Raw genomic sequence first — 24,744 nt, forward strand, 5'->3', positions numbered from 1 at the left:
AGAATCACTGGTCTAGAAGATGACCTTCAACCCAGGATTATAAAAATCACCCTCACTGACTTCACAGGCTTAGCAATGTTTGAGGCCCACAACCAGAAGAAATTTTAAGCATGTGTAAGAAATAACATGGAAACTTCTGTGTATCGCAATAAAACTGTGCTGTAGTATTCGGGATGGTAATCCGTTTTAGCTGTAGGCTTGTGTTTGAACGAAGGAGTTGCCTAAGTTTATTGTTGGATTCCTGGGCAGAGGTGAGTGCATGCAGACTGCTTTATTTTCTGTTTCATTAAGCCTAGCAAATATAATACAATTTTCATACCCTTTTTTCTTCCTAGTGAGCTAAGTTTGCAAAAGCAGGCAGCCCCTCCTCCTTTATTAGAGTTATTAGAGGTGTTACATACATATAGCAAGCTAAACAATAGAAAATAAAAAATATATTTAAAAAACATTTTAAAGTAATGCTTTTTTTATATATATTTTTTATTTTTATTGTGACATTGTTCCTTGAAACCATTTGAGTTACAGTATTTACATCATTATAAGTTACAGTCTTCATTTGTTTTCTCAACAGATTAACAAAATTTGAGTTGACTGTTTCTTTCATTTCCTTTCTTCTCTTCAGAAAGTTGCCACCAGTGAATGTGAAAACCCGTGCTTTTTCACACTGCCATTTGCTTTAATCTTGCATTAATGCCATTAACGACAGCTAACTTTTATACTAAGATAATTTGTTTTTGTCTAGAAGCTCCAGCCATTATTGCACTGTACACTTCCAGCCAGACCTAATACTGATTCAAATATAAAGAAATGAAAATATATACAAATCAATTTATAGCTCCTTTCAGATCCAGGCCCTAGGCAGTTGTAATTATCTAGTTTACCTAGGTCCCACTCTGGTCCTGTTTTTAGGAAAAAATTTAAACACACCTTGAATAAATTTATAATATAGAAAAATCATTGCCAAATCATCAACTGGATTGTGAAGTATCACCAAACCTATTCTGTTAGGTTGTTTGGATCAATACTTTTCAATGAAAATCTTACGAATGTTTATTAATATTGTTACTTATGCAAAATTTTATTTCACTTTCTAGAGAAAAACAATTAATTTGATAGCTATATAAATTATTTCTAGAACCAGAGAAAGAAAGATGAAATTTATAACATTAAAATTAATTTTGAAGAATTATCTGTTTGAAATGCTCTTAATACAGCAATTTGTGATAACGACGACATGCAATGAATTCAAATTGGAGACACATTTGATAAACAGAACATTTTTAAAAAACAGATATTTACAAAATGCACTGTTTGTGACAATGTTCAATTTATGAATTGCAGCATTTGCAATAATGTTTGAAGCATTTTGATTCTAGAACAGTTGACTTGATGAAGATCCAGGCAAAGGATTGAAAACATTAGTCGTTCTAAAGGTGATAACTTACTGGAAACTTATTTAAGAAGGTTCTCTAATAAGTTTAACTATACTTCCACTCTAGTCTGAGTGTTTGAGTAGAAAATAAAGAAAGAAAACTGATCTAAACAATGCAGTAAATCTAACTCTATCATATTTACAAATGTAAGAAAAAAATATTGATGCATACTATTTTATGCCATTTATTGTAACAATAATCATTTGATTTTTTTGTATGAGCAACAATATGAAGTCTACAAAGATGATAGAAATCAGATGATAACATAGACCAAGTGGTTTGGTTGTGACAAGTTCTAACCAGTCACAGCAAGAGATGGTGCTTTTGTTTATTTTGATTGTATAAAAAGAAATTTGCATCTGGTCTTCTGCAAAGCAGCACTCCCTACTATGTGGAAATTTGCCAAAAGCAACAACTGTGTGCCATGTAGCCATCAGTGGAAAATTGTGCAGAAAGGATGCTCTGTCTACTGTGAGTTAGTTTTACAGCATGGTATGTCCATTGCCTTGTTTGAATCCCTGCTATGACAAAACAATGTGGATATTTATTGAAAAAATCAGAATATTGGTATTGGTCACATCTCTAATTACTATTCAGCAGAAATAGGACATAATTTGACAATCAAATCAGGTGAATACCATTCTGATGTGTGTAATGCATTAAAGTTGGCACCTTCTACAGTTTCAACAATAGTAACCAATTCAGAGAAGATAATTTTCATTTATAAGAATTGTTGATTCAGATACTTCAAAGACATTGTATACAAGAAGTAACAGAAATTTGGAAAAATTATTGGTGCTATGGATTGATGATATGAATCAAAAGAACAATTTTGTATCCCAAACAGTAATCATGGCAATGTAAGGTCCTTGTTTAATAAAATAAGTGGTTGGTGAAAGAGTCATTAGTGGCCAGTAGCTGTTGGTTTTTGTGCTAAAAAATCATACACATTTACAATGTTAAAATTTACAGTAAAGCAGTTAGTGCTGATATTACTGTAGCAAATAAATATCTAATTGAATTCCAGAAAACAATTTATGAAGGTGGACACATCCCTGACTTGACTTTTAATATGGATGAAACGGTCTTGTACTGGATAAAGTGCCTAATAGGACACAGTTTCTGATGAGAAAGCTAATCCTACTTTTCAGGCTGCAAAATATTATACATTACTTACACTTATGACTTACATTGCTGCTGGATGACAATGTGTCATCCAGCAGCAATAAATGCCTTTAGTTTGAATGTCAGGCACATTCAAACTAAAGCCATTGTTGCTGCAGAAACATCCAAATTATGAAATGCATTGATAACACTTGTTTGCCTGTTGTCTGGAGTTTTAATTTAAAAAAAAAAAGCACAGGTAACTCGGACAATTTTTACTGAATGGTATGCTTCATACATTTGTCCAGAGGTAGTAAAATTTTGTGCTACAATTAACTTGCCAAATAAAGTTGTTTGAGTTTTTGACAGTGCTCCTTGTCATCCAACAAACCTTGAAGATTTATGCATGCTTTGCAATGCCTTGGATGTTAGTGATTTATTTGTCACCCAACACTCATCTCTTTTGCAGCCAATGGACCAGGATCTCATTGCAGCCTTCAAGGCATATTATTTATGCACAATCTTCAGAGGATTGATGAGGTAATACAGGTATTTCCAGTGGTCTGAGAGACTACTAGAAATCCAGAAAACAATTTATGTTCTTAAGAGCATAACAAACTTTTCAGCAGCCTGGAAATTGTTAGTCATATAAGAATGATATCTAGTAGATACTGTGGTTTGATGCAGCTTGACTTTTTTGGGTTCAAGCCTATTTCAGATATAGTCAATGATATATGTGGAATGTCCAAGGACGTTGACATTGATGTTAATGAGTTGCTAGAAAGTCAAGGATAGCCACTTTCTAAGGAAGATTTCCAAGAGTTGGCAGTACAACTTGCTAAAGAAGACAAAGAAGTTCAGGAAACTGTACTGCTCAGGTTGTCACGTAAAAGACATCTAAAGAAGCTTTAGCACAGATACAAACTGCCTGTGGATCTTTGTGATTATGATTCGGACTGGGAACGCATTCTTTCACCAGAGTTGTAAGCATGCTCCAACCATATTATAATATCTTGGAGGAGAGAAGCAAAAAGACCAACAGACATCCTACATCAGTTCTTAACCAGAGAAAGCCACAAAACCTTCCAATCTAATTGACTCTCAACTGAACTAATCTAATTAAGTCCTTGTCTTCATTTTCAATATGTTAATAATTTTTGATTTAACTTTTGTCTTATACATCAAGTATTATTTATGTAAAATTATTATAAAATAATCACAATTGTTAAAAGTTGATCACTTCTTAATTTTCATACTGAAGGAATTAATTTCATTTAAATAGGCTTATATTATAATTTACAAATGATTCACTTAATGCACAGTGGCTGGGAACCTAATCACTTTGTAAAATGAGCAAGGCATTTCTGTATTTTTATTACTTCTTAGATTTATACATTTTTCTAGTATAAATGTAGTGTCATGGTAGTAACTCTGCGCCAAGTGAAAAAACACTGACTACACGAGAATCAGAGTTGCTGATTTTCGGGGGTCAATTTTTGTCTCCAAATGCCTATAATAATTATGAAAATCTTGTTCAAAAGATAATTGTTTCCTTAGGTAGTATGCAAAATTTCAGATTTTACAGTTTAATAGATTATAAAAGTAAATAAAATGAATGCTTTTGATTGTTTTGTTTTTAAACAACTATTTTCATGTTTCTACAAAATTCAAATATAACACACACAATCGAATGCCAAGTTTTAAAAAACTTTTAGCATTTAAACTTCGCATTCAATTGTGCATATCATATTCGAACCTGAAAATAGTCTGTGGATAGCAGTACTCTAATTACAGTTCTGGGTCAATTTTTTTCGTAACCTCACACCTAGGTGACCATCTCACGTATTTGACCCGTAATTGTATACCCTGATGGTGGCCACATAAGTGAGGTTTTACTGTAATTGAAATTTTAGAGAAGATTCTATAACTGGAATTATTGTTTAGAGACATTTCATAATAATAAAATGCTTAGAGTTATAAGACAGGGTAAATAAGTGGGAAATACAGGTAAATCTCAGTATTCATGATGTTTAGGTTCTTGTGGACCGAGCCTATGTTGTTAAGCTAAAGGATGTGACATCTCAGAAATATTTTGAAGTTTTGCAGGTGATTTATTTATATTAGGAACATTAGTCTAATGTTTTAAGACGATTGTGGAGGAATTACAACAGTTTTGTTTTGATAGGCTTTTTTATTTGTATCCTTTGACTTCAGTATAAGGGAACCAAGAAACTGCTTTCAAAAGCTCACTTAAACTGGAGATTGTGCTCAGGAATAAGGGTGCAGTTCTTGTAACTTCTTGTACCTCCAATAGTATTGTATATTTTTAAAAGCTTGGTAGCTGTTGTTGGCAGCTTTAGTATTTTTTCCAGTTTATTAGCGAGGTTGCAGCTGACTTTTTTAATGTGAAAACATGTACATCAGACGTTTAGTGCCACCATCCTGTAAGCCTAGAAGTTTGACAATGGCATTTGGAACGTCAGTGGAATCATGCTTGACATTCCAAACATCATTGTCAAACTTCTAGGTTTGCAGGATGGAGGCACTGAATGTTCGACATACACGTTTTTGCATTTTTGCATTGAAAACGTCGGCCACAACATCACTATTATTTTCCTTTTTGCGGTCTTGCAAATTTTCAGTAACTATCACATCCTGTTTACCATATGTAGTTCTGCAGCTGTGTCTGGTACTCTGCTCTCAATAGCTAATCTTCTGTTTACATGTCCTCAAACCCCTCACCATCTGTCTGCTTTGCTAGCTTTTATATTATTATTATATGGGAGTATATAATTACTGTATTTACATAATTGTGACATAAACTATGTTGTGTATGATTTAGCAGAAGGCATTGTTGCTGTACCAAACTGAAAATGACCAGTTTAGTATAGTAATTGCTGTAATTTACATCATGCAATGTATTTGGTCACAACTTTTCAATTACATATAAACAAAAGTGTGAATTTTAAAATTTGCTTACCAGATGTCTGAAAATGATATCAATGTTAAATATTTTAGTTATGATATAAATCATAGTATTTAACATTGGACCCACTACCACAAATAGTATTAAATTAAGATGTTTTATTAGTGTTTTGATATACATTATGTTAATAGTAAATGTATGTACAAATATTTTTCCAGTTGGAGAGAGCAAATTCAACATAGAATGCATTACGCTTTATTTAGTGAATCAAAATAAATGAGATCTGATATATTACAAAAATAATAATCTTAGAAAATTTGGATATGTAACAGTTAACTAATTTTGTAATATTAGTTATAAAAATAAAACTAACTTTTTATTCAAAATTGCAAAGACTTTTGATAGCTTACAATTATCGAAAGCTGATTCAATTGGATCAGCCTAGAATTATCTTCTTTGTAAAAGAACGTTTTCTGGTGATACAAATACAGTAGAGTCTCTGTAATCTAATGTATATCAGACCAACAGGTGTCACATTACTGGATTTTTGTGTGTGTGTGTGTGTGTGTGAGTGTACTGTAAAAAAACACACTTGGAATTTATAGGTTAGTTTATTGTATTAATCTTGGTTGAGACTGTTTGCAACTGCATGTGCAATAACCAACTAGTGACTGACAGTATACACATAGATCGGCCTCTCTCCATCACATACCAGGTACATCAAGTAGTAATATGAAAATTTCATGTGTGCTGCCCCTTGATAGTGTATCAGATTACTGGATATGTCAGACTGTAGAGACTATTGTGTTTTGATACCTCATTGGTAAGAGATTGAATGAAATTCATTTAGTAGCTGATTATTTATTGATTATATTGAACATGATATGTGGTTAACATAAAGATATTTTATTTAGTTGAAAGTGCTTGAGAGAGTACTCTTCAGTTTGGAGGAAGAATACCAGATAGTAAATTATCTTTTTCATCTAACTTTGCAGTTAACTCCAAGAATACAAATGTTAATTACAAGAAGAAAAAGCTGACAAAATAAACTATTTTGTGTTTGGAACATACCAGAAGCAATGTGTTTGAGGAAATGGAAAAACGGCTTTTCATCTGGATTGATGAAGTTAAATGCAATATGCCATTAAATCAAGCAATTATAATGGAAAAAGTGAGAACAATTTTTAATCATATTCAGAATGAAAAAGGTGACACAAGCAAAAATTTCATAGCTAGTCAAAGGGGAGTTCAATTGATTTAAAAACAAACAATCTTCATAACATACAGATTACTGGAGAAGCTGCAGTGGAGATACAAAAGCAGCTGCTGCATTTCCAATGACATTAAGAACAATCATTAAATGAGGGAATTGTCCACCTGAATTAGTTTTCAATATTGATGAAATAGTTTTTTCTGGAAGAGACTCAAAACATACATTTTTATCTTGTGAAGAAAAGCAAGCATTAGGATTTAAAATCACAAAAGATCATTTAACACTTCTACTGGGTGGTAATGATAATGGAGACTTCAAATTAAAACCACTGCTTATTTATCATTCCAAAACCCCCAAGAGTAATAAAGGGAATTTCAAAATCATCTTTACCAGTAATTTGGGAGTCCAATAAAAGATCTTGGATCACTATGAAAATTTTCCAGAATTGGTTTACCGAACATTTTTGCCCATCTGTTAAACACTACTGCGAATTTAAAAAACTATAACCGAAAGCTTTACTTTTGATTGTAATGCTCCAAGCCATCCAATGCATTTGTTCAATTTAACAACATGCATTCCAGTAGAAGTGGTTTTCCTGCTGCCAAATACAATTTTGTTAATCCAACCAATGAATGGATCAAGGTGTAATATCAAATTTTAAAGCTTATTATCTGTGACGGACATTCCAATAACGGATTGATAAAAGTGATGGAGAAGATAAGCAATCCATTAGAGTTGTTTTGATATTGTTTCTCATATACAATGCAGTGTAACTTAACGATCACTTGGCTTTCTTTCATCTTTATTTTAGTTGATCAAATCCATTGGAGATTTTTGGAAAAACTACAGTATCATGGATGCTGTAGACAACATCAATCTTTCCTGGAATGAGGTGACTGAGAAATGTTTGAAAGGAGTATGGAAGTATGTATGGCCAGAGCTAAGAAAGGATATTGACATGAGAATCTATTGTTGATGTCAATGAAATTGTCAAGCTAGCTAATGAGACAGAGTTGAATAATATAAATGCGCAAGGTATCAAAGAATTAGTAGAACAACAGGTGCACGAAGGTGATGAAATTAGTGTTTCTGTAGATGAGGAGCAAAAGGAACTTTCAACAGATTTTCTAAAATAAAAAGTTTAGCCACTATAATGGAAATTATGGATCAGTCTATACAAAATGATTTAAATTTTGATAGAAGTTCAAAGGCAAGACGAAGTGTCAAAGATGCAATGTCTTGCTATTGACAATTGCTTGCTGAACGAAACAGGAAAAGGCAAACAATGTTAGATGACTTCTTCACAAAAAAACAAAAGATGTTAAGTGAAGAAGTACCTTCCTCATCACAAACATAACTTCTTTACTCAAACTTTTTTGTTTTCATGAATGTTTATGAATAAATATCAATATTAGCAATAACTAAGTCTATAATTAATGTAATAAAAAAGTATTTAACAATAAATGTTACAAAATAAAACAAAAAAAAAAAACTGATAAATTTTCTTATTCTCTGTTCTATTTCACTTATTCCCATTATTTAAGTGTTAAGATGACTTCATTTAATGCTGTTTCATTTAGCACTCAAACTTATTGGAACATATCCCCCATGTTAAGTGGGGTCTTACTGTACTACTGATTATCTGTACAAGAGTATAAGTGGTCAGTAGTGGGCTGTTTGATGAACTACTTACCATGAATTCCAGCTGTCCTTTTCAACAGGCCAAATCTTGTCTAGGGCCCTATGAAATATAGCAGCACAGTTTAAATTACAAAATCCTAGACTGTCAAAATTAGTCCAAATTATTTTTTTGGTCTGGTTAAAATATTCGAAGGGGAAATGGCTGGATCAAATGATGGGTTGAGAACTGCAAGGCTGCTCTGCATGGCATTGAGCATGCAATGTCATGCAGAGAAGCCTCACACAGTTTTGACTCTAGCCTGACAAGCTCACTCTAAATGATATTTAGAGCTCCAACAAAGCAGACTTTTGTTATAATATGTAATTTGTGCAACACTTTTTTTTTTTCTTTCCACATAAGTTGCAAATCTTATGTTAATTGATATGGTATATTATAACTTGTTACTAAAATTTTGATTTTAAGTTACAGAAAAAGTTGTACATTTTAAATTCCAATTAAAAAAAATTTATTTTGTTTATTTGAATGATGTGTAATTGACTAAGTTTTGTATATAATTTAGACATCCATATTTATAAAATGTGTTTAATATATTTTCAGACAGACAGAATGGTGTTTCAATATGGGTGCCTTTTCAAAATGCTGCAGGTAGTGTTACAAGTCTATATAAAGGTAAATAAAAATAAGAAATTGCAACTAGAATTTTTATATTAACTTTTAGGATATTTGTAAATATTTCAATTTAATTGTTTATTAAAAATTCAATATATGTTAGTTTGGTATATGCCTTCAGATTTTAAATAATTTGTGTAATTAATTAAGTTCTATAATAATAAAGAAAAATGTGTGAATAATTTTACTAGTACAGTTTGCATGTAATAAGGATCCAAATATTATGAATTATGACAAATATATAGACTGGTAAACATGGACTATTTTCTTTAACAATAATCCCTTTTGTATTTAGTAAAGAATTATGAAGACAACCATAGCAATGAAAGATACAAAGGCACGAGGCTACAATTATCTAACTGTATTTTAATTATATACAAGTGTATCGCTCACTCATGTTACATTTAAGTACTGTGACATTTTTTGATTTACCAAATTTATGTTTTGAACTAATTTTAGTAAAAATACAAAGAAAAGAGACTTTGGTATGGAATTTCTGATGCCCATTATGATTTATCTGCCTCTAAAGGATATACAAACTCCTTTGTTATCAATCTCTATATAAGAAAATATCTTTATTTACATTTACATTACCTGATATATAAATACTCATTAAATAAAGAAGATTTAATCAATTATCAAAAGTTTAGTTTTGGAAATCCAGTAATTACAGTAGAAAATCGATTATCTGAATCAATTGGTGACTGGGATTGTTCAGAAAATCAATTTTTCCGATAACCAATTAGGTATGAAAAAATACATTAATATAGTATATTGGTATATCCCAATAATAGTGTATTAATATATCCCATGTTGAAATTTTTCTCCGTTGCATGTCTTCGCATCGAATTTTTGTTGATGTTAAGCCTAACAAAAATTTTTATAATAATAAACGTGGCTATTGTATCATTAAAAATTATTTTTTTACTTTGTACAAACAAAATAAATTTATTGAGAAATACGAAAACAAAATAAATTATACTTTAGAAGTTAATCTAGTAGCAAAAACGTTCGATTCAGCATGACACAGTTCAACTGGAATGCTTTCGGTTAACCAATGTTTCGGTTGATCGGTGTTTGGATAATCGATGCTCTACTGCAATTTAATTTTTCCAGGAGTAATACTTGTACTTGAGCCTTCATAAATTTTGATCACAACATAATGTGACAATATTTGAATAGCAATACTGCTGAAGAAGTGACTATAGTCTTTTGGCTTTATCCTTTGATATAATGAATTTAAATGAAAGTCCATTTGTAATGAATAACATGCAGTAGAAAAATTAGTAACTTAATTAGTTAAGCAAGTCAGTACTTAACTAATCTTTAGAACTGGAGAGAGAGAAAATTGTTTGCTTGCTTTTAGAAATTAATAAGCTTTTATTGCTTTGAAATTTCTACTGCTGTTTCTAAAAACTCAAAACATACATATAATAGTAATTCAAACTAAGAATTTTAAAAACTCAAATATTAATTAATCTTGAATATTTAACTAAGTTTATCACTTAATATAGCTTACAAGATAAACATTCAATGTTAATTTGCATAATTTTTTTCTTTTGAGACTGTTTAGTTTCTTTTAATTGTTATTGTTATATTTAATGTGTTGTGATCACACAATAGTCTATAAAGTTATAGAGAACTTTACTTGATATGTAAATATTAATATTCTCTCAATCATTTATAATGATTTACAACTCCGGAAAAGAGCAAAATTAGAAATTCTTACATGGGAAACAATCCTCATACCGGTACATATGATGTCCATTATACCTTCTTAAGCCTTTTTTCGAATTTCCGGTACTAAGTACTAACATTAACGACCACTTAACTAACGTTTTCGATCGCCTCCGCGATCTTCGTCAGGTTTTATTCGACGGTTTTCGAGATAGAATGCAATAGAATTCTTTCAAAGTTCAAACGATCGAACCTCTCACCGCGTGCCATAATTGCGAATGATCCAACTTGTTTTTAATGCCTATAATATAATCATAAAAAATGACTGCGTACATCCGTACTACTCTGATGGATCCGTACACCCGCATGGTAGCATATCACTACTCTGATATGCTACCATTGCGGGTGTACTTCGGAGACATATCTCCACGCATATGATAAAACGTTTCCATCTTTGAAATTAATGCATTTCCCTGATTTAGACGCCTTGTAAATCTCAAGGGTCTCCAAGGCCCTGATGCGGTCCGTGTCGAATGATGTTTTAATTAGGCTGGTTTTATCAAAATCTGCCTTTATATCGGGGTCGGTGGCGTAGGTCGAGAGGGCGGTGGTGTGTCTTTTCTTGTTGACGTCATACCTGTGTTCCGCGATCCTCTTTTTCACGGATCTCTTAGTAGATCCGATGTATATTAAATCCGTTTGGGACCTGTGATCCCTTATCGGGATACTGTACACCCCCGGTGCTCTTAGAAAATCCGGCTTGTCCTTGGCGTTCCTGAGTAGCGAATAGATCGATTGGGTTCTTGAGAACGTCAAATCGGTGCCCTTCTTCCGTGCTATTTCCTTGTATATGTCATGCATACCTCTGTTGTACTGGACCACCGTGCGCTGGTTCGGCCCCGACTTGGACCTATCCCGTGCCCTTGCGGCGTGATGTGCCGCGTTTGTATTACGTAAGTTACGCGCTAATTTACGGACTAGGCCACGTCTGTATCCATGGCTAGCGGCTATGTCTTCTATGTGTGCCAGCTCTGTGAGCGTGTCCTCCCTTTTAGAGTTATGAGTGTACGCCCTCCTAACTAACGCCCTGAACGCCGCAATCTTATACGGATAAGGGTCTTCAGACCCAGCAGGTATGTACATAGGTATGTAGTCGGGCTTGTAATACACCCGCGTTTCAATGTTGTTTCCTCTGAGTTGTATGCTGACGTCTAAAAAGTGCACATCCGTGCTCGATATTTGATCCAGTTTAAGCGTTAGCCCATACGGGTTGTCATTAACACTGCGCAGAAAATCATGGACGTTCGGCCCGTTCTTCCATATGATCATCACGTCATCTACATACCTACGATATAAAATAATATCGTGTGTAAACCTGGGAATGACATCCCTCTCTAACTGCCATAAAATCAACTCACATAGGTCACCCGAAATTGGGCTCCCCATGGGGTCCCCCCTTTTTTGTAAATATGTGGCGTTGTCGAATCCAAACAGCAAATTGTAGCACACTAGATGTGCGAGCTCGAGCACGTGCTTGCGATGTGCTGGTAGGCTATATTTGGCTAATAGGACGTCCCTAAGGGCGCAAAAGCAAGGTTCGATTTTATGGATGGATATAGGGCTTGAAAGTCCAATACCATGACGTGAGCGCTCTCTGTAACCTGTGTGCGCTTCAATGCGTCGACCAACTCCCTGGAGTTCTTCACTGTTAGGGGGTAATCTTGGAGATGCCTGGCTAATATGCGGTGTAACTCGTTTTCTAGCAACCTCGTAGGGGCTCTAGCCTTATCCAAAATAGGTCTGAGCGCAGGCGTAGGTTTGTGCGTTTTCGCGAAAGCGAAAAGTCTGGGTGTATCAGGTGACGCCACCACCGCCCTGCCTAATCCCTGCACCTTCGCCAGGGGGGTGCACGTGAACCACACCACCCGTGCATGTAACCTGTCTACGTAATTATCCGCGACTTGTTCACTGTTCGTATCTACGATGTAAGAATTCTATTGCATTCTATCTCGAAAACCGTCGAATAAAACCTGACGAAGATCGTGGAGGCGATCGAAAACTTTAGTTAAGTGGTCGTTAATGTTAGTACTTAGTACCGGAAATTCGAAAAAAGGCTTAAGAAGGTATAATGGACTTCTTACATGGGATTAAGTAATAAGAATTATTATTAAGTTTGTGAGATTAGGTAGCCAATGAAAGCTATTCATCTAGTATTTTTGAATGCATTAGAAGGTTGTTAGGCTAATTTTTGCTACATAATGATGCTTATTTAACATACATGGAAATTTGGAGGTATTCCTGAAATTTTCAGATTGACTTTATAGTTTAGACATTATTGACTCAGGGAATCAAAATATTTTAAGTTAAACATTTGAACATTAAAAAACAAGTTTCATTTCTAAAATTATTTTGTCATTTCTAATGTAATTAAAGGATTTTGTAAATTGTTGACTTACCATATATCTCGGCGGATAAGACGACCTTCAGGTAAGACGAGGTATGAATTTTTATCGAAGTTTTATAGTTTTAGCATATATCTATCATATAAGACGACCCCCAAACTATCAATGGCCTATGAATTTAGTTTAGATCAGCAATCATCATCTGAATAATAATACTGTATAGCATATACATACAGAATTATGTCCTATTCATAATTTTTCGAATGAACAAATTTTATTTTTTTGCACTGCCTTGCGATTGTTGCAAATATTTGCACTGATTCGGCATTCAGGTAATGACCTTGACTATTCACAAAAACATCGTATGGGCTATTCTATTTTGTGCACATACTCTATTCTCTACTAGTAAATAATTAAGGTTTGTCCATTTTTTTGTAATGATTTTAATTTATATAAATTTCAATCTAATTTTTTTGTATCTGTCCTATAAGACAACCTCGGGTTTTGGGGGCCTTTTTTTTTATGATTCAACTATCGTCTTATCCGCTGAGATATACAGTATGTAAAATGATAGTCAAATTATAACAGGATTAATTTTGAGTAATTTATTAATAATTAAAGTAATAAATGTTGTTAATTTAATTAATGTAATTTGATTATTTGTAATTTGTTAATTTAACATTGAAGGGGATCTTAATCTTGTTAGAATGATGTTAATATCATTAATAATTGTACATAAATAATTTTTTTTAGAATGTATAGAATCGCAGAAGAGAGTTGTCGATATGGGTTTTCAGTGGGGATATCAGAGAAGAAACAAGGACTTAATAGCTTGGGCGAAAAGAAGAAAACAGCATATACGTCGGGAGGATTTGATTGCCTTTCTCAGCGGCAGGACACCACCACAGCACATATGGAATAATCCCCGTCAGCGATTATCATACGATGGTATCAGAACTCCTCCTACTTCACTAGCACGAATTACCGTTCCGCCGGATTCGGAAGTTTTGCTCCCAGATGAATCGAGAGAACCCGATTTGGAAACATTCAGAGAAGCTATTGCACTTTCAAGTAAGCAAATATTTTTCTTACATTGTTTATTTACATGTAAATTTTATAGATATTTTTGAACATAAATAACACAGTATTTGTATGAATTAATAGATAGATAAGTAATTATTACAATTGAATTCTACTTCACTTTTTAAGTCTTAGCCAAAAAACTATTATGTACAGAAATAGATATGTATCTAATAATTATTATTATGTTGGGTTAAGTGAGATATACTCGGTTAACACCGGTGGCTGTGTACTAAGCCGGACCAGAGTCAAGGCATAGTAACCAAAACAGAAATTAAAGAAATGTATCAGTGTGTGTGTCTGTATTCAGGAATTTTCTCACAATATGACATGTATTCAATATAGTGGCTTTCTGCAGTGTGATGTATGTGTTTCTATTCAATTCCAATGTGCCCAGGCTTTTGTGTAGCATGTGTGGTATGACACCTGTAGAGGAGAGAACAACAGGTACAATAAGCACCCTATCCATCCTCCACAGATGCCTTATTTCCTGGGCAAGTTCTGTGTACTTGCTAATTTTTTCAGTGCATGCGTTTTGTATATTGTGAGTGTTTGGAATGGATATGTCTATAATGTATGCGATTTTATTGTGTTTGTCAATGAGTGTGATGTCTGGTCTGTTGTGGTAAATTGTTTTATCTGTGATTATGGCTCTGTCGTAGTACATTTTGTGCGTGTTGTTTTCCAATACTGTCTGTGGGATGTATTTGTAGTATGGTTCGTGGATGTCTACTAATTTGTGTTTCTTTGCAAGCTCTTGGTGTATTATATTTGCTACTTGATTATGTCTGTGTAAATAATCTGTCTGTGCCAAGAGCTTGCAACCAGAGGTGATATGTTGTATAGTTTCTGGCATGACGTGACATTTTCTGCATGTGTCATTTGTGAGTGTTGCATCTTTGAGTATGTGTTTTCTGTAGTTTTTAGTATTTATGACCTGATCCTGTATGGCAATCATGAATCCTTCCGTCTCCCCAAAGAGGCATCCCCGAGCTAACCAGCTGTTTGACGCAGTTTTGTCAACAAAATCCTGGGCCAGATCATAAGGATGCCTGCCATGGAGTGCCTTTCGAGCCCACGATTGCTTAATGGTGTCTATGCTTTTTATATGTTGTGTTGTGTCCATATGATGTGAGTGTAAGTTTAATGGTGTGTTATTCGAGTCTGCTAGAGTTACTGCTTTATGTAATTGTGATGTTTCTTGTTTTTTGTAGAAAAACTCTCGCAGTGACTGTATTTGTTTGTAGTGAAGGTTAACTATGTCAATCAGGCCACGTCCGCCATCTTTACGTGGAAGGGTTAATCTTTCTGTGGCGGATTTAGGATGATGTTGTTTATGCTTAGTAAGTGTTGTTCTTGTTTTCCTTTGGAGTTGCTCAAGATCTGTGTGAGTCCAATGTATAACTCCAAAAGAATATGTGAGTACTGGGATGACATATGTGTTTATTGCTTTAACTGTGTGTTTTGCATTTAACTGTGTTCTGAGAATAGCATTTAACCTACTTTGGTATTCTTTAATTAATCTTTGCTTTATTTGTGTATGTTCTGTTAGTTTGGCCTGTTGGAATCCTAAATACTTGTAGAACTCGCCCTCTTCCATGGATTCAATAATGTCTCCATTATCCAAGCGCAAAATCTTCTTTCTTCAGGATTCCTTTTTCTATGTGAACTGTTTTGCATTTATCTAGGCCAAATTCCATTTGTATGTCCTTGGTGTATGAATGTGTGATTTGTAGGAGTTGATGAAGTTGTTTTTGTGTGGATGCATAAAGTTTTATGTCATCCATGTACATGAGATGTGACAGTGTAAACTGTGTTGTTTTTTCGTGTCTGATATTGTAACCATATTGCGTGTTGTTTAACATGTTGGATAATGGGTTCAGGGCTAAGCAGAACCAGAGAGGACTCAAGGAATCTCCTTGAAATATTCCTCGCCTAATAAAAATTTGGTTTGTTTGTATGGAAGTGTTACTAACCCTGAGATGTAGTGTTGTTCTCCAGTGCTGCATAGTGTTTTGAAAGAATGCAATGAGTGATGGATGTATTTTGTACATGTGTAGAATATGTAGCAGCCAACTGTGTGGAACACTGTCGAATGCTTTTCTGTAGTCTATATATGCCATGTGTATGTTTCTGTGTTGTTTGTGTGCTTGCCGTAGAATGACTGAATCTATGAGTAACTGTTCTTTGCATCCCCTGTGGTTTCTACGGCAACCTTTTTGCTGTTCTGTTAGAATGTCGTGTTCTTCAACGTGTTTGTATATTTTGTTTGCGATACAGGATGTCAATAATTTGTAGAGTGTTGGAAGACATGTAATTGGTCTGTATTGTGTGGGGTCTGTGGTATTGTTGTTTTTAGGTTTCATGTAGGTGATGCCCTGAGTAAGAAAATTTGGCATGTCCTGTGGATTGACGATAATGTGTGTTAGGTGTTTAGCTAGTTCCTGGTGCAGTGATGTAAACTTTTTGTACCAGAAATTGTGAATGTTGTCTACACCAGGTGTCTTCCAGTTGTGTGTTCTGTTAACAGTGTATTGGAAATCATGTATGTTTATTTCAACACAGGGCATAGTTGGTATGTTGTGCAAGTTTCTGTTCTCCTCCTCGATCCAGCCTGCTTCAGCATTGTGCGTGACAGCACTGGACCAAAGAGAAGACCAATATGTTGTGAGTTCTTCTTCTGTTGGTGTGCCACTGTGCTGTGTATCAGTGTTTGCTTTGTTATTAATTTGTCTGTAAAAGAGTTTTTCATTGTTTGTAAATAATTTATTTTGTTGTTTTCGTAGTGTACATGTTTTGTATCGTTTGAGTCTACATGCTTTGGCAGCAAGTTTTTGTTTTAGTGTATCAATGTATTCTGTAATGCGTGTGTTGTGATGTTCATGTTTTGTGTGTGTTTTTATTTTCTTGAAAATGTTTTTGAGCTGTTTCCTTAATTTGGGTGTTATGTTGTTTTTAGTGTATTGTGTTAGCCTGCCTAATTGCTGTCTAATGTCATTTATTTGTGTTTCTATTCTTCTCTGCCAGGCAGGCTTGTGATAGAATTGTGTTTTCTGTGTATTTGTCTGTGATTGTACTTTCAGTCCATGGTGTGTCACTACTGTGACTGCCCCAGCATAAACTAATGTATGAATGTCTGCGAGTGTAGAAATTGAATGAATGTAGTGTGATAGTAAGTGAGTGTTTACATAATTTAGTGTTTTTCCTACTTCCTTCGACGTGTTGATTTTTGGTATTCGTGGTCTTTGTGTGGGATCTGTGCCTGTATATTTAGTGAGTGTTTCCTCAAATATATGTGAGAGTGTATTAACTAAATCCATGTCTATGTTATCAGTGATGGATGAGGAAGTGTCTGTAGTATCATTAGTGGTAATTGTTGTATGTGTGTTATTATCAATGCTTGTTGCTGGATTATCCTGACAGGTTACATGATCTTCATTAATGTTAGATGTTTCTGTCTGTTGATGTATTTGATCAGCAACCTGTTGTTTGATAAGTTCAAGTGTTGTTTGTGGAATAAGGTTGTTGTGTATAATTGTTCTTTTTTGATCAACAACCCTTTGTTCGGTGACAGTGAGATGAGGATACTGTTGTGTGAATCTATGGTGTAGTTGTTGTCTGTATGCTGTCATGTTTGTTTCGAGTTTTGTGATGGTGTAATAAGTACGGATGATAAACTCGTTCATTTCTACTGTCCATTTCATCCGTTGGCGTGGTTTTCCAGCCTTTGTGGTCTGTGGATGCATTGCCACAGAAACACCAAGGCTGGGTTGGTTCCTCACATCTGTTGAGGGCATTGCAGTAGCCATGCTTGGGCCAGTGCTGCTTTCGCCACCGGTAACCAAGGGAGACTGTGGCCTATTTTTCGAACGTGAGCCTCTGCCTAACCCACGAACGCGGACCTTGTTAACCCGGGCGACGTCCGAGCCGGTATCACACTTTGATCTAGTTATTACCATGATGAATATCTCCACAGAATGTGGGTGTGGTCACTCTTAGCTTCATTTCTCCCCATAGACCTTACTGGCATGGGTGTCCCTACCAGGAGCTTATGCTCCAGCCTGCATTGCCCTATGGATCAGTAAAATTATTATTATTATTATTATTATTATTATTATTACTATAATAATTACTTATCTATGATTAATCATTTACATTTATATATGTAAGTGCTGGACTGATGTTTTTAGCCAGAAAATAGAAAGATATTGTATATATATAAATCTATATTTTATTTTATTTTGTCATGCAAAAAATTAACTGTGAAAATTTATATTTAGATCATTTTCACTAAAGTGAAATAAATCAATTTGTACATTCAGGCCTTTTACAATTTAAGTACAGTCAAACCTGTTTTTATGCGGTCTTTTTTTGTGCGGTATAGTTGGCGACTAGTCTCGTGCGATTTGTCATGTCTCACGTTGACTTATTATAGGTAAATAAACTTATTATAGCATAAATGAACTTATTATAGTAATATTATTGCATGAATATGCGAAAAATGAAATAATTTATTTTTTAAATCAACAAAACACCACCTGGACAAAAATATGTAAAACAGACGATAGACGAGACGATGCAGTCAAGTGCTGACATCTGTTGTCAATAAATTCTATTTCATACAGTTTTGAGTTATTTTCTATGTGAGACTTTTTTTATGCGGTCCCTATCCACTGCATAAAAACAGGTTTGACTGTACAGACTACTATCATTAGATTTACATAAATTTTCCAATATAATAAATGACTATTGATTTATATTTTGTTATATAGATCTGATTTTATTTTGATTTTGGTGTTATGTATCACACTTTTTTTTATAGATGCATGAATTGTTCTTGCATTGAATATTTTTTTATGCTATCATCTGAACAGAAATATTAAAATAATGAAATTTTTGATTAAAATTCAGCTTTACTATAAACAGGATCCATCTGTGATTCTCTTACTTTCCCTGACCAATTATGACATTACTCCCTGACTTATTAACATCTCTGCATTTTCTTTTTCCATTATGTAATATTCGGCCAAGTCTATTTAAGCCCATTTTGCGCACAATTATATAAATTTTTTTATTAAAAAACACTTTATTCATTTATAATAAATGAAAATCTTCATGTAAAATCAATTTATGTAATTAGCTACATCATTTCTCCATCATATAAAAAATTTCATGATTTAATTTAAATTAATTCGTAAATTTTATTTAAATATGAAAAAGACTCGCTTTGCATTATAAAATCGAATTTTCTTAAAGCGAGGAGGCAGTAGATTCAAAATAATTTGAACAGAAGAAATCACACACTTTATGAGAGAGAGAGAAATTGCTTATCACATGCTATTTTTGGTCCGGCAAGGACCCATTCAAGGTCATTACATTTCTTCTCGTTCCTCCCCAAAACTTAGTGGAAGTGGCACAGTTTTGGCAGAAAAGTGGGTTATTGTTGATGATGTTTTCAAAAACTCGACTTTAACTCAATGGTGATATTTTGGTATGCTTCCGAAATTTCGCAGGCCATCTGAAGGTAAACATTTGCAGTTTGAGGAAAATGTATAACAAATCATCAATCCATCAAAATTGGCAGGATTATTATCTCTGCATACTGTATGTGGCCAGCAACAAAGAATACAGTGAATAAAAATACATGAATTCCATGAAGTCCACCACATGCTTCAAAATGTTCCATACATAATATCATTAGGCCAACTGACGGGTTCTTTGCCTCCCCTTGACATCAATTGGCTGCAATGAGTTAATCAAATGTTGTGCAGGTCAAAAAACTTGGCAGGGTTGTGTACAGGACACAATTGCAATTGTTTAAGGCATGAATTTGTCTTTGTGTGATTAGAGGAAGGATAAGATGTAAATGAATAGTCTTGGTGGTAATCATTCAGCATTAGTCATTTTGGGTTTTTCTGATTCCTTTTCAACTTTTATTTCCAACAATATATGTTTCTTACATTTCTGTTTGTATTTCCTTTGCAATTTCTTCAACATTATGAAAATTTTCTTCAACTCACATACTTATCAGCTTATAACTTTACAAATCCTGTTTTATCAGTTATTATTGCTAAATAATAATGCACATCTTGTCATTCTGTACAAATTGACACAAATTTCAACATTCTATCTCTTTGCAATCCAAAGTTTCATTGTCCAAATGCCGTGCCGCTATTTTCAGTGTTTGCATGCAACTGCTATTCCTCTCCCACACAGCTTCACACCCCCATTACCCACCATTTTAAATATGGACATAAACCTTCTATCCAACAAAATTTAAATTGTTAGATTATCATTTATAGTTCACGAGATAAATGGCAAGATTTGTCACACTTGTGTTTGGTTGCTCCAGTTTTCATACCCCCCTCTATACTGAACTGAATTTAAAGACTTGTCTTGGATCAAAAAGGAGCGAGAGCAACAGACAGATTTCGTGGTATTTGCAGATTCCCTGACTCTTCAGGTCTGTATGGACTCTGTATAAATACAGTTTGCTTTAAGATGTCTATTTTTTTTAATTTGAAATTATAGGGATTCGGATTTATTTATTTAAAACAGAAAATGAAAAGGAAAAGACATAATTTGTGTTTTAATCTCTCTTATCTTATTCAGACTTAACATATCTTACCATAAAGATAATGAATTATATACATAAGGAATGAATATAAAACATTTATGTTAACATTTTAGGTTATTGGGTTTATCTGCACAAATGAGCTAATTACTTTGATAGTTCTGGTATAATGCAGATTCTGTTGCTTGTCATCTACTTTGAAATTAGAGAATGGAAGCAAGATATGTGATTGATTCTTTATATATAAACGTTTGAAAAAATTTGGCCATGAAATTATGACACTGAACTTTTAGTGAAAAATGTGCAGTTTTTTTTTTTTTTTAATTTGTTAGCTAAAATAGAGAAAAAATATTAACCTCAATAAACTAAATATCTTTATAATTAGTGGATAAATATATTTAAAAAATAAAATATTACTAAAAAGTGTGGGAAATAAGCCATTGTCTTATTTGGATCATCCCTTTATTACAAGAATCTGGTGTTAGTAAATTTCCTTTAAAAATGATTATTTGGTATATGTACAATTACTTCATAAACGTATTAAGAATTATTAACAGGTTAATTGCAGTAATCTGGTGTTATCTTATTTGAAGTGTTGATTTATGACTACTTTGTTTCTGTTTGTTTTTTTTTCTTTTTTTTTTTTTTTTTTTAATGGATAAAAACAGTTTGCAGAAAATAAAAATTTCAATCTCCTCCTGGTTAGATATTAATCTTTTAAAAAGTGCACCCACATATCCACTATTTATCAGAAATAATTAATTTGATGAGATTTTATTGTGTTTTTAACAATTTATTCACACAGTTAAAATTATCAAAAAAATTGAATTACTGATAACACAATATGGATAGTTTAAGTAATATAATAAATAATAAAACATCTGTACAGTTAAAACCTGTAATTGATGTGGAGAAAGCAAATTTTGCTGCTTCAATTATATTGGGAATTTGGTTTCTAAAGAAATAGATTGCCACAAATCCGAAATAGAAAATAGTTACTTTACCGTCGTTGATAATTTATAAAGATGATGATATTTTAATATTGCTAATTATCATTTTTGTATAAAATAAATATAGAAAGACAAGCGTTTATTGTATTAAACTACAGTTTTTCTGGATCAGCTGTTACTGAAAAAAAGCATTTGAAAAAGTAGCAAAGTGTATCAAGTATGTAAAAGCAAATTGGAAGTAACAAAATCAAAAATAAATTTATAAAAATCAAGTTGTTTCATAAAAATAGTTTGTCCACACAATCATTTCAAAGTAATTAACTCCAGTATGCTTAAAAAATTCAGACTTATCAAATTGGCTTCAATTAATTAATGAGTCTGTGGATCAGTTTTCTGGCCAGTTACTTTATTCGGGTTAAATATGCATTTTGGATCATTCTGCTCTTCAATTTAATTCCGTTTAACATTTAATCATGGCACACTATAACAGTATGCCAGAAGGTTACAACCAAACAGTATAAATCTTATTAAAACTTTCATAAAAAGTGCTATTGGATTATTGGTGAACAAAGGTTAAGTACAGTCAAACCTGTTTTTATGCGGGGGATAGGGACCGCATTAAAAAAAAACGCATAAAAAAAAATCTCACGAAACTTCGCGAATGGCTGTAAATAATAGTTTTCGCGACACAATTAAAAAATATTTTTTTAATGCGGTCAAGAGGGACCGCATAAAAAAAGTCTCAGATAGAAAATAACTCAAAACCGTACGAAATAGAATTTATTGACAACAGATGTCAGCACTTGACTGCATCGTCTGGTCTATCGTCTGTTTTACATATTTTTGTCCAGGTGGTGTTTTGTTGACTTAAAAAGTAAATTATTTCATTTTTCGCATATTCATGCAATAATATTACTATAATAAGTGCATTTATGCTATAATAAGTTTATTTAGCTATAATAAGTCAACGTAAGACATGACGAATCGCACGAGACTAGTCGCCAACTATACCGCACAAATTAAAAATTCGCATTAAAAAATCGCACAAATAAAAATCGCACATAAAAAGAGCGCATAAAAACAGGTTTGACTGTATTAAACTAAAGGGGGACTAACCCAAAATGCATATTTAATCCAAATAAAGTAATTAGTTGGAAAATTGATCTAGAAACTCATCAAATTGGCAATTAACATCAGTTAATAAGTCCAAATTTTTTAACTATGCTAGAGCTATAATTTCTATAAAGGTTACTCAGTTGTATGAATGATGATTAAAAAAACTCCCAACTAAGCTATGGCCATAAACAGGTAGCTCTGTTTATTTTTTCAAAAGTGCACACTAACACACAATGGTACCTCATACTTGAAGTGCTAAAGTTGACAAAAATTTGCTTTGTAGTTTGAATGATGCTTCAAACTGCAACCAAGTTCAAGTTCAAACTGCAATCACGGTTAAAAAATTGGTCAAAGCATAAACGCCATGTGTTGTGCACCCAGTCGTCTGTTGCCCTCACATTGTACTCTTATGTTTTCAGTGCTTTTTTTATTTTATATAACCAAACACACCAAAAATATGTTGTGTTATTTGTCAGTTTTTAACAATTTCTTCATGCTATTTTTCTTCAATAGCATTTGGGCACCTTCTGCATTTTGTATCCTTTAGTTCAAAATTTCCCAAACAGAAATAAAGTTCAAAATAAGCTTCTAAACAAAGAATACAATTTCACATTAGCAATAATGTGTAAATTTCACAACTGTTATAATCAAATCACATGTCTATGTTAAGTAACTACATCTGTTAAAAATAAGTAAATTTTTTGTTCAACCCAATATAACCTTTATTTATTAACCATGGCATCCGAGAAATGTGTGGAAGCAACAAAGTCCAAAAGAAACGACCACATAAGGACACTGGAAACTCTTGAAATATTTAAATCCGTAAAAAGTGGTCGTTGCATTAATTTCAAAGAGGAAGGACAAGTATCTTATGCATGGCAATCATTATACCTAAGGGAGCAATCAAATTAAAAATTGTTTTGAACATTTTTAAATTCGATTTAAGCGATTTGAAATATTATTTTAAAGAATGTTTTAAAAAATCCTCGTCTATCTGCTTTTAAATAAATTTAAAAAACGTTCCAATATCCGCATTCCAATTCAATGAATCCCGAGGAAGATCTATGTAGATCAAAAACGTTAGAGACTGTGTTTTTGAGATTGCAAACTGTTAATTATTTATCCTGGAATTGCATTTAAAGGTTCAACGAGTAGTTATTGTATATAATTTTATTCCAGGCTTGAAGAGTTTTATGCTAAAAGAAAAGTTGTAATATCCACATTGAGATGAAAAGGGAACTTATTGCAAAGCACGAAAGTGGTACACATGGAGTATCTGGTGGCCATGTTTAAGATGCCAAAGTTGACTGTGTGCAACCAGTAAATGAAATTTTCATTTTATTATACAGTATTTACATATTTTATTTATTGTTTTCATGTTTTAATTTATTAGGGCATTTAACTGTGTTATTTTTACCTTAAATTGTGTATTTGCTGTTTTAAGTTCATCAAAATGGGTATTGTTTAGGGTCTGGGAATTGATTAATTCACTTGCTGTTATTTCTAATGGAAAAAATTTATTTGGATGCCAACAACTACCGGATTATATCAGGCTATTATATCATAATTATTTTAAATTAATTACCAAATAATTTGTCACTAGAGGATGGCATTAGCTGCCATCTCTTATTAGATTTAATAATTAAATTAAATTAATTAGAAAATTCTGGAATAAAAGAAATGGCCTGGAGTGGGACATTTCTTTATTTTCAGAAATCAGCAACTGCCATTTACACTACACATTGCCAGTTACACTACACAAACCTCCAGTCTGAACTCTTCTTCCAGATATATTTAAACATGAGATAACCATTGTCATTTACATACGGCACCTGTTGGGGATGCATTCAGCATCTGCATTCTGTAAACACTCACCTATATTGTTGTTGTATTGCTTATGTACTGTAATCAGGTTGGTAGATGTTGGTTTATGTATTGATTTAGACTTTGAACAATTT

General features: G+C 33.1%; 1 protein-coding gene across 1 annotated transcript in view; it reads left to right on the forward strand.

Annotated features, from left to right (window-relative positions):
• Positions 1–24,744, forward strand: part of LOC136971333 (HUWE1-associated protein modifying stress responses-like) — a 44,590-nt gene that overhangs the window by 17,645 nt on the left and 2,201 nt on the right. The window contains exons 2-3 of the mRNA XM_067265788.1: positions 8,916–8,987; positions 13,820–14,137. Coding sequence (XP_067121889.1) covers positions 8,916–8,987; positions 13,820–14,137 — 390 coding nt within the window. The remainder of the gene's footprint in view (positions 1–8,915; positions 8,988–13,819; positions 14,138–24,744) is intronic.

This window comes from Centruroides vittatus, unplaced genomic scaffold (assembly GCF_030686945.1).
Source record: "Centruroides vittatus isolate TY-2023 unplaced genomic scaffold, ASM3068694v2 contig_2460, whole genome shotgun sequence".
In the NCBI taxonomy this organism is placed as follows: domain Eukaryota; kingdom Metazoa; phylum Arthropoda; class Arachnida; order Scorpiones; family Buthidae; genus Centruroides; species Centruroides vittatus.